Source organism: Bos javanicus, chromosome 1 (assembly GCF_032452875.1).
Source record: "Bos javanicus breed banteng chromosome 1, ARS-OSU_banteng_1.0, whole genome shotgun sequence".
In the NCBI taxonomy this organism is placed as follows: Eukaryota; Metazoa; Chordata; class Mammalia; order Artiodactyla; family Bovidae; genus Bos; species Bos javanicus.
This window is the reverse complement of record NC_083868.1, coordinates 86,569,947-86,584,202: the sequence shown is the minus strand read 5'-3', so window position 1 is coordinate 86,584,202 and position 14,256 is coordinate 86,569,947. Positions and strand designations below refer to the sequence as shown.

The window sequence follows — 14,256 nt, the reverse complement described above, 5'->3', positions numbered from 1 at the left end:
TCCAAGGGACTCTCAAGAGTCTTCTCCAACACCACAGTTCAAAAGCATCAATTCTTCGGCACTCAGCCTTCTTCACAGTCCAACTCTCACATCCATACATGACCACAGGAAAAACCATAGCCTTGACTAGACGAACCTTTGTTGGTCAAGTAATGTCTCTGCTTTTGAATATGCTATCTAGGTTGGTCATAACTTTCCTTCCAAGGAGTAAGCGTCTTTTAATTTCATGGCTGCAGTCACCATCTGCAGTGATTTTGGAACCCAGAAAAATAAAGTCTGACACTGTTTCCACTGTTTCCCCATCTATTTCCCATGAAGTGATGGGACCGGATAAGAATATACATATATTTCCATATATACAAATACATTTCCATAAGTATATGCATAAGTAAAGAGAAGAAATGAATTTGGAAAGCACTCCCAACCAAGTAACTAAAAGCTAAGGAAAAGAGAAAAACAGATTATAGTACTTTAATATTAGAGTCACAGGTTGATAATATGAAAGGTAAAAATTCTGACTGAAAAATGAAATTCAAAATTATAAGTGACTTTTTAAATGTAGATTTTTAAAATGTAACACTTATAAATAAATTATGCCTAGTATGGTGTAATAGGCAGACAGCAGGGTACCTCACATATTGTAAGGTTCAATGACTATTTGGTAAGCAAACACTGAGAAAATAAATGTAATATTCTATCACTGTTGGTTTAAATCACAGCTCCATGTGACTTTCATTGTCCAAAAAACAACATAAGTAAATGTCAGGAAACTAAATGTCTTTCCCACACAGAAAAAAAAAAAAAATCAACGTTTATTTGCTGAAGGAAGAAGGAGCAATTGCACAAAATTTTAGTAACAGTTCAACACATACTTCCTTATCATTCTTTTTTTCCCGTATTGAAGTTATCTCATTTTCCAGTCGTTGAATTTCATCCTTCACTCGTCCCAGTTCTCTTTCAGCAATCATCTTAAAATGTTCTTCACTTTCAATCTCATGATCCCTGGCTTTGCAAAGAGACTACAGAATAACATACAAAAGAGAAAGACTTTTTACATTTTAAAATTATAAAATAACTCTAAAACTAGACAAAAAAAATAACAAAGTTCCCACGAAATGCTTAGATGACCTATTATTAATTCCACTCTCTGAAACTTGCACATTAGATTTTGTGATTCAGTGTAGGCAGTGCTGCTTACTAGTTGTGAGAAAGATAGTTCATGGAATGTGCTAGGAAAAAATGTTGTCAGCAGTTTTATTTTGATCTAGGGAAACTGTTGAAAACCAAAGTTTATATACTGAGACTTTAAAAGATATAATTCATTTATTTAAAAATAAGAAATTAATATTAAAATACTTAGGAAATGGTATGCTTATAAGAACTGACCACATATCCAATTAAGAGAAATACTTTTAAAATAATTATGTAAACAGTGATGGTTGTAAATATGCCTTAGAGTATGTTAACATACAATGATGCCTTTGTGTTGTTTTACTTAATAAAATTGTATTTGTTGCCTACTGATCTTTTAGGACTTCAAAATTATCACCAGTGGTATTGTTTTTACATTATTAAGGCTGTTAGTGTTGAAGGAAGTTTATTGTCTTTCATCTCTATTAGCCTACTTGAAGTTTGACTATAATGAAATACACCTTAAGACTATCTCTGCTTCTCAAATCCCCAACTCAGTGGTTTAATAACTTGAGGAAAAGATGTTATCCTAAACTGTTTATTAATTACTAAATCACATCAGGATTCCAAAATCTTGGGATTGTTTTTAAAAGTTCAATAAATTTATAGCTTTCTAATAAGACTTGTAAAAACTCATGAAATAGTTACTTATCTATATTAATTATAAATTGGTATTAGAAACATGACTTGTTCAGTTTTAAGAATTACATATTTCTTCATAGAAACATAGATGTACTTAAAAAAAAAAGTTTGAACGAGAAGCTAGTAAAGTCTCCAATGCTGATTTACAGAACTTTTGGATTTTCTGGGCATCATCAGGGAAAGAGAGTCTTCACATGAATAGACTGTCCATAAAACAGATGCTTACTTAATTAATTACTCTAAGTTTTAATTTTTATTGTTTGTACTAATATTTCTAAAATGCATTGTACTGTCCCTAGTCACCTGAGCTTCCTGAACATAAATTAACTTTTCTATTATCTCAGGATTGTTATTGTAAAATTCAGTCCTTAAACTATGCTAAAATATTGTGGTGTCCTTAGGACTACTGAAGTGTGTTGACAGTTTGCCTCCTCTCAAAATCACTCCAGGAAGTTGTGCTGAAGAATTTTAAAGTAGACAGAAACTCTATTATAATGTTTTATTAATCTGTTTCTACTTAGGCCATCACTTCTCTGCACTGCTGTCACTGCACCCTTCTCATATAATCAGCTGCCTAATATTATATCAGAGTGTCTGAATGATGATATCTCCTGATGAATTAATTGTTCCTTGAATTTGGTGGCAGTAGAGTTCCTAAAAATCTTTTTTTCTACCTACTTTCAGGTTTAAGCTTTTGTTCATAATCATTTAGTTATGTGAAACTTTCTTATTATATCTCTAAAATCAAATCACAGATGTAAATGCAATGTGAAATGTTCCATGACTACACATGATACACTCAATGTGAATTTCAATCAGTATTGTACCTGGGTAAACAAGAACTCTTGCTTAACATTTTTGAAGTGAGAAGTCATAGCATTAATTCGATCTTCATAGTCACGGAGCTGATCTTGCATGCTTGACCTTTCATCTTGCAGCTTTGATAACTGTAAATAATAAATGCTATGATCAACCAAAGTCCTACTAAGTTTTTACCATATTAAAAATATAAAATCAAAAGAAAATAAAATTTTCATTTACTTTGCTTCTTTCAATATCCATTTGAATTTCTAAAATCTACTGATCTTTTAAATGTTATAAAATACTGTTGTGATTTAGAGATAACCGTGGGAAAATTAGCACCATAATATGTGAACCGTGAACTTCCAGATGTTCCAGCTGGTTTTAGAAAAGGCAGAGGAAACAGAGATCAAATTGCCAACATCCAGTGGATCATCGAAAAAGCAAGAGAGTTCCAGAAAAACATCTATTTCTGCTTTATTGACTATGCCAAAGCCTTTGACTGTGTGGATCACAATAAACTGTGGAAAATTCTGAAAGAGATGAGAATACCAGACCACCTGACCTGCCTCTTGAGAAACCTATATGCAGGTCAGGAAGCAACAGTTAGAACTAGACATGGAACAACAGACTGGTTCCAAATAGGAAAAGGAGTATGTCAAGGCTATATATTGTCACCTGCTTATTTAACTTCTATGCAGAGTACATCATGAGAAATGCTGGGCTGGAAGAAGCACAGGCTGGAGTCAAGATTGCTGGGAGAAATATCAATAACCTCAGATATGCAGATGACATGACCCTTATGGCAGAAAGTGAAGAGGAGAGTGAAAAAGTTGGCTTAAAGCTCAACATTCAGAAAACTAAGATCATGGCATCTGGTCCCATCACTTCATGGGAAATAGATGGGGAAACAGTGGAAACAGTGTCAGACTTTATTTTTGGAGCTCCAAAATCACTGCAGATGGTGATTGCAGCCATGATATTAAAAGACACTTACTCCTTGGAAGGAAAGTTATGACCAACGTAGATAGCATATTCAAAAGCAGAGACATTACTTTGCCAACAAAGGTCCATCTAGTCAAGGCTATGATTTTTCCAGTGGTCATGTATGGATGTTAGAGTTGGACTGTGAAGAAAGCTGAGCGCCAAAGAATTGATGCTTTTGAACTGTGGTACTGGAGAAGACTCTTGAGAGTCCCTTGGACTGCAAGGAGATCCAACCAGTCCATTCTGAAGGGGATCAGCCCTGGGTGTTCATTGGAAGGAATGATGCTAAAGCTGAAACTCCAATACTTTGGCCACCTCATGTGAAGAATTGACTCATTGGAAAAGACTCTGATGCTGGGAGGGATTGGGGGCAGGAGGAGAAGGGGACGACAGAGGATGAGATGGCTGGATGGCATCACCGACTCGATGGACATGAATTTGAGTAAACTCTGGTTGTTGGTGATGGACAGGGAGGCCTGGCTGCTGTGATTCATGGGGTCACAAAGAGTTGGACACGACTGAGATACAGAACTGAACTAAAGAGGAAGAAAGACCAGAACTCACTCTATCTTAGCCATGTAAGAACACAGCCAGAAGGCAGCCATCCACAGGCCAGAAAGAGGGCTCTCGCCCAATATATTCACCTAATATGGCACCCTGATATTGACTTCTAGCCCTCAAAATTTTGAGAAATAAATGTCTGTTTTTTATTGAGTCTATGTTGTTTCAGTATAGCAACCCAAGCTAAGACACTGATTTAAATATAAAGGAATTTAAAATTACAAGTTTTCTCTAAGATTTTTGCTGTTTTTCATTCCATGGACAGAGGAGCCTGGTGGGCTACAGTCCATGAGGTCCAAAGAGCTGGACATGAATGAGAACACATGGATGTGGGTACAAAGTAGTTTCCTTTTACTGTTTTCTAAAAGGTGATTTTTTTCACTTTCAATTTCTCTTTAAATAAAGCTATCCAGATGCTGAGGGGCAGGGAAGCCTGGCGTGCTACAATCTAAGAGCGGACAAAGAGTTGGACATGACTGGGTGACTGAACAACAACAACAATTCAGAATATATTTCTGAGAAACTTGCCTAAGCATTTAAGACGTCTATCTTAGTCAGCTCAGACTGCCATAACAAAAAATCATAGACTGGGTGGCTAAAACAATGGAAGTTTATTTCTCACGATTATGGAGGCTAGGAGGTCCAAGATCAAAGCACCAGTCAATTTGGTTTCACTGAAATTTTTCTTCCTGACTTGCAAATGACTGCCTTCTCACTGTGCCCTCACATGACAGAAAGAGCCCTGGTCTCTCTTTCTCTTCTTACAAGAGCACTAATCCCAGTGCAATCCCCTCTCCCCTATATCTTGTTGTCATTGTTCAGTGGCTCAGTTATGTCCAACTCTTTGCAACCCCATGGACTGCAGCATGTCAGGCTTCCCTGTCCTTCACGATCTCCCAGAGTTTGCTCAAACTCAAATCCATTGAGTTGATGATGCCATCCAACCATCTCAACCTCTGTTGTCCCCTTCTCCTCCTGCCCTCAATCTTTCCCAGTATCAGGGCATCGGGGTCTTTTCCAATGAATTGGCTCTTTGCATCCGGTGACCAAAGTATTGGAGCCCTCCCCGCCCATCTAGAACTCCCAAAGGCCCTACCTCTAAAGACCACGGTCTCTCTTACTCTTCTGATTGTTCAGTCATCCAGTCACGTCCATCTATTTGCAACCCCATGAACTGCAGCACACCAGGCTTCCCTGTCCCTCATCATCTCTCGGAGTTTGCCCAAACTCATATTTATTGTATCAGTGATGCCATCCTGGCATTTCACGCTCTGATACCCTCTTCTCCTTCTGCCCTCAATCTTTTCCAGCAACAGGGACTTTTCCTATGAGTTGTCCATTCACATGAGATGACCAAAATACTGGAGCTTCAGCTTCAGCAACAGTCCTTCCAGTGAATATTCAGGGTTGATCTCCCTTAAGATTGACTGGTTTGATCTCCTTGCAGTCCAAGGGACATATAAGAGTTTTCTCCAGTACCACAGTTTGAAGGTATCAATTCTTTGGCATTCTGCCTTCTTTATAGTTCAGTTTTCACAACCGTATGTGACCACTGGAAAGACCATAGCCTAGACTATACAGACCTTTGTCGGCAGAGTAATGTCTGTTTTTCAACACACCGTCTAGGTTTGTCATTGCTTTCCTGCCAAAAAGCAAACGTCTTCTGATTTCATGGCTGCAGTCACTGTCTGCAGTGATTTTGGAGCCCAACAAGAGGAAATCTATCACTACTTCCACATTTTCCCCCTCTATTTGCCACGCAGTAATGGGGCCGGATGCCATGATCTTAGTTTTTTTAATATTTAGTCTTAAGCCAGCTTATCACTCTCCTCCTTCACCCTCATCAAGAGGCTCTTTAGTTCCTCTTTGCTTTCTGCCATCAGCACATATCTGAGGTTGTTGAGGTCCTGCTTATCTTGATTTCAGTTTATAATTCACCCAGCCCAGCATTTCTCATGATATGCTCAGCGTATAGGTTAAATAAACAGGTGACAGCAGACAGCCCTGTCGTACTTCTTTCTCAATCTTGAACCAATCACTTGTTCCATACAGGGTGCTAACTGTTGCTTCTTGACCCACATACAGGTTCCTAAAGAGGTAGGTAAGATGGTCTGGTATTCCCATCTCTCTAAGAGCTTTCCACAGTTTGTCATGATCCATACAGTCAAAGGCTTTAGCATGGTCGATGAAATAGAGTTAGATGTTTTTCTGAAATTCCCTTGCTTTCTCTATAATCCAGCAAATGTTGGCAATTTGATTTCTAGTTCCTCTTCCTTTTCTAAACCCAACTTGGACATCTGGAAGTTCTTGGTTTGCATAATGCTGAAGCCCAGCATGTAAGATTTTAAGCATGACCTTACTAGCATGGGAGATGAGTGCAATTGTCCAATGGTTAGCAGATTCTTTGATACTACCCTTCTGGTGATTGGCATGAGGATCAACCTTTTCCAGATCTCCTTCCTCTTTTTATAAGAACACTAATCCCAGTCCCCACCCCATCTAGACCACATCCAAACCTAATTGCCTCCCAAAGACCCCACCTCTAAAGACTATCACATTGGGAGTTAGGGCTTCAGCATATGAATTACTGAGAGAGGAACACAAACATTTAGTCTGTAATAATGGAGAGTAATCTTTTAAACTGTTTATTATTAATTCTGTTGGCTTATGATCAGAAAATGTGACTTATAAAATTTTTATCATTAATTTTTAATTGTTGTAAATACTTATAGCATAAAATTTACCATTTTAAACATTTTTCAGTGTATATTAAGTACAATGGCATTAAGTATATCCACACATTGTACAACCATCACTACCATCCATTTCCAAAAACTTTTCATCCTTCCAAACTGAAATTCTGTATCCATTAAATACTAATCCCACATCCTTTTTACCTCCAGCCCCTGGAAATCACCATTCTAATTTATGTCTATGAATTTGACTACTCTAGGTTACCTCATATAGGTGGAATCATACCTTTGGTAATCATATCTTACCAAACCATATCACGTATTTGTCCTTATGTGTACAGCTTATTTCACTTAGCATACTGTATTTAAGGTTAATCATTCATTTTTAGGTTTTTGCTCTGGTCTAGTAACATAATGTACCTTTGTAAATGTTTTATGAACATATTATACTTAAAGGATGTATGTTCTCTTTGTTTTTACTTTTGTTGTGTTATTCATATATTGTATATCTTTATTTTTGTCTATTGTGTGTGTGTGTGTGTGTGTGTGTGTGTGCGCACACTCAGTCACTCAGTCATGTCCCACTCTTTGTGACCACACAGACTGTAGCACACCAGGTTCCTTTGTCCACGGAATTTTTCCAGCAAGAATACTGGAACATGTTTTTATTTTCTACTCTGGAGATCTTCCCAACCCAGGGATCAAATCTGGGTTTCTTGTGTCTCCTGCACTGGCAGGCAGATTCTTTACCGCTGCGCCACCTGGGAAGTCCAGATATTGAAGTACCTCACTGCATATTTTTGTCAAGGTCTACTAGCATTTATAATAGCTTTTACTATTATGTATTTGGCTGTTGTGTTGTTTGGTACTTTATCACTTTTCTTTGTCAATTATGACTTTTATCATTGCATAATTAACCCAAAACAAAAGAATCTGCTTTTCAAATTAAAGCATAATGATTAATTCTCCACAACTTGATAATTCCTTCCCCATAGAGCTCCCAAACAACATTTTACTGCCACTTTCTTAAATATAAAAGGATATGCAAGGATCACCAACTACTTATTGAAAACTTACATAATGTATGGGACATCAGGATAAAAAGATTCCAAAGAAAACAGATAATTCAGGACAAAAAAGACAAGAACTAAAGACACACACATACATACACACTTAGATTGTAATTGATAATATACTCCTAAAACAAGACCATGTGACACAAAAAAGCAACAAGCACATAACCTGAAAATTAAAAATATGATGATATAGTTGCCAAAATTAAAACTGCTATGTAAAGATGAAACAAAACTCTAAAAGCTTCCAGAAAATGAAAAAGTAACCTACAAAGAAATGGAAATGAATTTAAAAAAATAATACCTGAAAATCATTTTAATGTAAGATTATTCACCTTCAACACTGCTTGAAAGACAATAGGGCAAAATTCTTGATAAATTCTGTGGAAATTTTATTTTTAATCTAGGATTTTCTATCCAGCCAAATTACCATCAAATGTGAAGATAAATAAAAATATTTTCAGATTCAGAGTGTTTACCTCACATAGACACTTCTTAGGGAGACACAAGAAAGTAGTTCATCAAAATAAGGGAATGACTCAAGAACAAATGAAGATATATGATGTAGGAAATAGACCATCAACCAAGTAAAGGAATAAAGTGAATTCACAAGTTAACAGCTGGGAAATAGGCTTTTGGAAAAACAGTCCACTTTGGGAAACACAGGATTCCAGGAGGAAGTAGTAAGGCAGAGAGAGAGTATCCTGATGATCCGATACTATGATTTAAGGAATATAAAGTTAAAGCAGGCAGTGCAAGGAACCAGACAGGCAAAGCACAGACTGTGGGCCCTTTTTGAAACAATCACACATGAACAGTATCCAACCAGTCAAAAGATGAATCAAAAGTGAAAACTTCAAAATAAGATAAACTTAGTAAAGTAGCTGTATCAAAGACCATTAAATCATATTAAATATAAAATTAAGACTAAACACTTGTAGTAAATTAAGAGCATTGAATACAATGCAAATAAAATAAACCTTGATATATAAAAATAATAAAACCACTTTTTAATGGAGAAAAGAAGGTAGCAGAAAGGGTAGGAGGGCTAATCTCTTCATTTCAAAGATGCAAAATGAAAGATCAGGGAGTCAACTCATACTGTCTACAAATGAAGCAAAGAAATTTTTAGAAACACTTAATTTAACCATTTCATTTTTTTAATTTAGTTTTTCTTAATGTTACAGAAATTTTTTTGCAACCACTATCTCTTATAACCAAGTAACACTCACTGATAGTCAACAATTTCTTTCATTTTCTCCTCTTAAACACAAGTAAAATTAAATTTCTATGCTAAAAATAGCACATAGGATCTTATTTTTATAATACTCCTGTCTTTTTTGTCTATATACCTGTAGATCATGATGTCTAGGATATTTGTTTAAGCCATGATAGTCACATCTATGGTCAACAGTGAGTATTCTGAGGAGAGAATATCTTGTATTTTTTATTTTATACCCTTTTCTTCTGTTTGAATATTTTAAACTTTCAAGAGTTGCTTTTTTAATATCAGAGTTTATTAGGTGACGTGATTATGGTCCTCATTATTCTTTAATTGTTCTTTAATATTTTTAAAAATAGCTAATTCAAGTAATAAATATTTAAAATCCTGTAAGACATATTATGGCAATAATACCCAAAAAGAACATTTTAATGGAACTTAACCTATATTAATGTCCTTAGAGCAGTATAACAACCTTGTGAAATGATTATTTTACTTATCTCCAGTTTACATAAGAAGAAACTGACTCAATGCTGATATACAGGATCTGAACCCAGGACTGGATACTTATTAACATTATTATTCCTCAGTATTCAGTGCTAGATCTCTTATATTTCCTAATGTAGTTCTTCACTTAAAAAGCAAAATCTGAAACCATCTAGTTAGATATAAGTAAATAAGTAAGAATATTTTTAAAAATATATTTTCAAGAAGCAGAACGGAGGATTTTCATTTTCATTTCTCAGAGGAGATAAGACCTCGTCTTCCATTCTCTAAAGCAGTGTAAGCATCGTAGGTTCTTCTTGGATTCTTTCACACAACACATTGCCATGTGATAGAACTTTAGACTGACTGCTCAAGGTCTTTAAAAGTTTCCTGATCTGGTTACAGTTTTTATTTTTAACAACTACCACGCTTTGGTTGCAAGCTGGTTAAAATACTCCTTTGTTGTTGTTTAGTCACTAAGTCCTGTCCAACTCTTTGCGACCCCCATGAACTACACCCACCAGGCTTCTCTGTCCACGGAAGGATTTCTCAGGCAAGAATACTGGAGTGGGTTGCTATTGCTTCTCCACGGGATCTTCTGGACCCAGGGATGGAACAGCCTCTCCTCCATTGGCAGGCGAATTCTTTACCGCTGAGCAACCAGGGAATCCCCCAAATACGCCCTTGTAACTTAAAATATTTTTATACCGTTCTGTGACAACTTAATCCTCACTTTGAAAAGCTGTAAACTGCACACTGTACATACTTACTAGAACATCCCTCTTGAAAACATCTCCTCGAATCACTTCAAATATCATAGGAAGAAACTCAAAAAGAAAAGTTAACCATACGTGTTTTGTTTGCAAACATCCGCAAATAACTGTTGCTACGCAAATCTCAGAAGTCACTTTGCAAACCGCGCTTAATTCTGAGGCAGGAAAAAGCCTGTGCTTTTTTCCTCTACTACTCAGGAGGTTGCAAATGAATGCAAGAAGTGGAAGAGGAGGGAGCAAAGATTCAAACTTTATAGTCGTGTATACCAATTATCATTTCAATGGATTGATTGATATCAACGCTTAGCAAGAACCGAAAAGGGCTAGCAGATGAGCAAAGAAAGAGATGGTACCGAAGAGGTAAACCGAGAAAAGATAGCATTAGGGAAGGAACGAGAGAAATAAAAGACTTTGGGTATTTCTGCCAACCAGAAAAGTTCCCCCAAAGGCCCCCTCTCCCCTCGCCCGCCCACCTCGCCTTCTTCACCTGATCCTTACCTGCTCTTCCAGTGTCTTGTTCTCCTCGTTCGCCACCGGGATAGCGAACCCATCCTCCCAGCGCAGCTCCGCCAGGAATTCACTACTCATGATGACAAATAGATAGGGGACCTCAGAAAAAGTGCAGAAGAAAGAGCCACCGTCTCATTTCACCCGTGAGCGGCACCTGAGGCAACCCCAGGAACTCGCAAAGCTCCGGAGAAGTTGCTACCCGAGCTCTAGCAACCGTTTCGCGCCCTTAGTTACCAAACCGGAAGCGCTCATGTCCTGAGGCAAAACTTCCGGTCGAGAACACTGTCCCTGAATCCAGGGCAACTTTTTCTTCTTGAACACCCAGGGAAGAGAATCAATTTACTCTTCCAGAGGTTCCTTCGGAGAAGGCAATGGCACCCCACTCCAGCACTCTTGCCTGGAAAATCCCATGGACGGAGGAGCCCGGTGGGCCGCAGTCCATGGGGTCACTAAGAGTTGGACACGACTGAGCGACTTCACTTTCACTTTTCACTTTCATGCGTTGGAGAAGGAAATGGCAACCCACTCCAGTGTTTTTGCCTGGGGAATCCCATGGACAAGGGGAGCCTGTTGGGCTGCCGTCTATGGGGTCGCACAGAGTCGGACACGACTGAAGCGACTTAGCAGCAGCAGTAGCCGCAGAGTTTCCGTGGGGTTGCCAGGTGCCGGCATAACAGTCCTTCAACGTGCGGCTCGAGTCCCGGGGGCTGTAAACTCCGGCGCCTGCGGTCTCCCGGGGGCCGCAAGGCACGGATCCGCACTGCGCCAGGCGGCAGATGAAAGCTGACGAAAAGAATGTTCAAGTGGCGTTTAAGTTTCATTCGTAGGTGAAATCTCGGTAGACTGAAGTAGACAGGGATTTTGAAGCAGAATTAACTCCCTGGAAACATTGCTGGATGTTTTGATCCTCGTCTGTTTTAACTTCTGGTCTTCCAGCTTACAATCTTAGCTAACCGCAGACGTGAGCTGCGCAGAGGTGGCTGACTTGCAGCGCAGAGTTCCTACACCTTTATTTTCTTTACATTTTCATTTGTTAACATGTGTAAAATCTTTAATTCCGCACAAAAACTTGTATTGTTTCCTAATCTCAAAAAAGGAGATCTAGAATGGCCAACACGTCAATTAACTCATTTGGATTACCTACTTGGCACCGATAGGTGTTTGAGTTTATGCCCTGTGTTGTAGAGCTTCTCAGAACTGGAAAGGACAAAACAGTAAACTAATTTAATCCCTTCAGTTCCTAGATAATAAACTGAAGCTCCCTGAAGTGAAGGGGTAACTGGATGGAACCAGACAGAACCTAAACTAAGATACAGGTCTCAAACTATGCTTTCTGCAATGAGGGGTGTTCTTTGGCTGGAATACTCTGTACCACTGCATGTGAAAGTGAAAGTCGCTCAGTTGTGTCCAACTCTTTGCTACCCAATGGACTATAGCCTGTCAGGCTCCTCTGTCCATGGCATTCTCTAGGCCAGAATACTGGAATGGGTAGCCGGTCCCTTCTCCAGGGGATCTTCCCAACCCAGGGACTGAAGCCAGGTCTCCTGCATTGCAGGCAGATTCTTTACCGAAAGCCACCAGGGAAACCCCTACCATGGCATCCTGAGGATCAATTAATTTTGCTAATCCAATAGTTCACTATCTGTTGCTTTTTTCCCCTTTTCTGAATTTTATTTTAGCTGTTCATAGTTAAACTTTTATAAAGTTTAAATATATATCCTCATATACTCAGGAACCAGAGATCAAATTGCCAACATCCGCTGGATCATCGAAAAAGCAAGAGAGTTCCAGAAAAACATCTATTTCTGCTTTATTGACTATGCCAAAGCCTTTGACTGTTTGGATCACAATAAACTGGAAAATTCTGAGAGATGGGAATACCAGACCACCTGACCTGCCTCTTGAAAAACCTATATGCAGGTCAGGAAGCAACAGTTAGAACTGGACATGGAACAACAGACTGGTTCCAAATAGGAAAAGGAGTATGTCAAGGCTGTATATTGTCACCCTGCTCATTTAACTTCTATGCAGAGTACATCATGAGAAACGCTGAGCTGGAAGAAGCACAAGCCGGAGTCAAGATTGCTAGGAGAGATATCAATAACCTCAGATATGCAGATGATACCACCCTTATGGCAGAAAGTGGAACTGCCATAAGGAACTAGTGAAGGGGAACTAAAGAGCCTCTTGATGAAAGTGAAACAGGAGAATGAAAAAGTTGGCTTAAAGCTCAACATTCAGAAAACTAAGATGATGGCATCCAGTCCCATCACTTCATGGCAAATAACAGTGGAGACAGTGGCTGATTTTATTTTTCTGGGCTCCAAAATCACTGCAGATGGTGATTGCAGCCATGAAATTAAAAGACTCTTACTCCTTGGAAGGAAAGTTATGACCAACTTAGACAGCATATTAAAAAGCAGAGACATTACTTTGTCAACAAAGGTCCATCTAGTCAAGGCTATGGTTTTTCCAGTGGTCATGTATGGATGTGAGAGTTGGACTATAAACAAAGCTGAGTGCCAAAGAATTGATGCTTTTGAACTGTTGTGTTGGAGAAGACCCTTGAGAGTACCTTGGACTGCAAGAAGATCCAACCAATCCATCCTAAAGAGGATCAGTCATGGGTGTTCATTGGTAGGTCTGATGTTGAAGCTGAAACTCCAATACTTTGGCCACCTGATGCAAAGAGCTGACTCTTTTGAAAAGACCCTGATTCTGGGAAAGATTGATGGCAGGAGGAGAAGGGGACGACAGAGGATGAGATGGTTGGATGGCATCACCAACTCAATGGACATGGGTTTGGGTGGACTCCAGGAGTTGGTGATGGACCGGGAAGCCTGGTGTGCTGTGGTTCATGGAGTCACAAAGAGTCGGACACGACTGAGCAACTGAACTGAACTGAACTGACTCATCACCTTAACACATATTAGCTTCATCTATATCTTTTGCTGAAGCATTTTAAAATAAGACACAAATCTAACAGTTCACCCATAACTGCTTAAGTATACATCACCAACATTTAGCTTATTAATGTTTTATAACATAAACCCAGTATCATTATTGCATCTAACAAAATTAACAGTATCAAAATATCTTTGTGATCAATAGCTTTTCACATTCCTATTTCCTCAAATGTCTTGAAAATGTTTTTTCCCTTGGTTTGTCACTATATTTTTGAAATCCTCTTTTGTAGCTTTCTCTCTTTGTGCTCACATGGTTTTCCATGTATTTAATCATTCGGGCTTAGAAATAGTGACTTCAAAGACAAGAGTTAGTAAGGTATTTTAATCTCTATTTCTACAATGCCTAAGTTT

General features: G+C 38.4%; 1 protein-coding gene across 1 annotated transcript in view; it reads right to left on the bottom strand.

Moving 5' to 3' along the window:
• CCDC39 (coiled-coil domain containing 39) overlaps positions 1–11,191 on the bottom strand; it is a 52,460-nt gene extending 41,269 nt beyond the window's left edge. Inside the window, exons 1-3 of the mRNA XM_061415094.1 lie at positions 10,928–11,191; positions 2,661–2,780; positions 873–1,019 (exon numbers count right to left, since the gene is read on the bottom strand). Coding sequence (XP_061271078.1) covers positions 873–1,019; positions 2,661–2,780; positions 10,928–11,017 — 357 coding nt within the window. The 5' untranslated portion in view covers positions 11,018–11,191. The remainder of the gene's footprint in view (positions 1–872; positions 1,020–2,660; positions 2,781–10,927) is intronic.
• Positions 11,192–14,256: the final 3,065 nt, after the last annotated feature.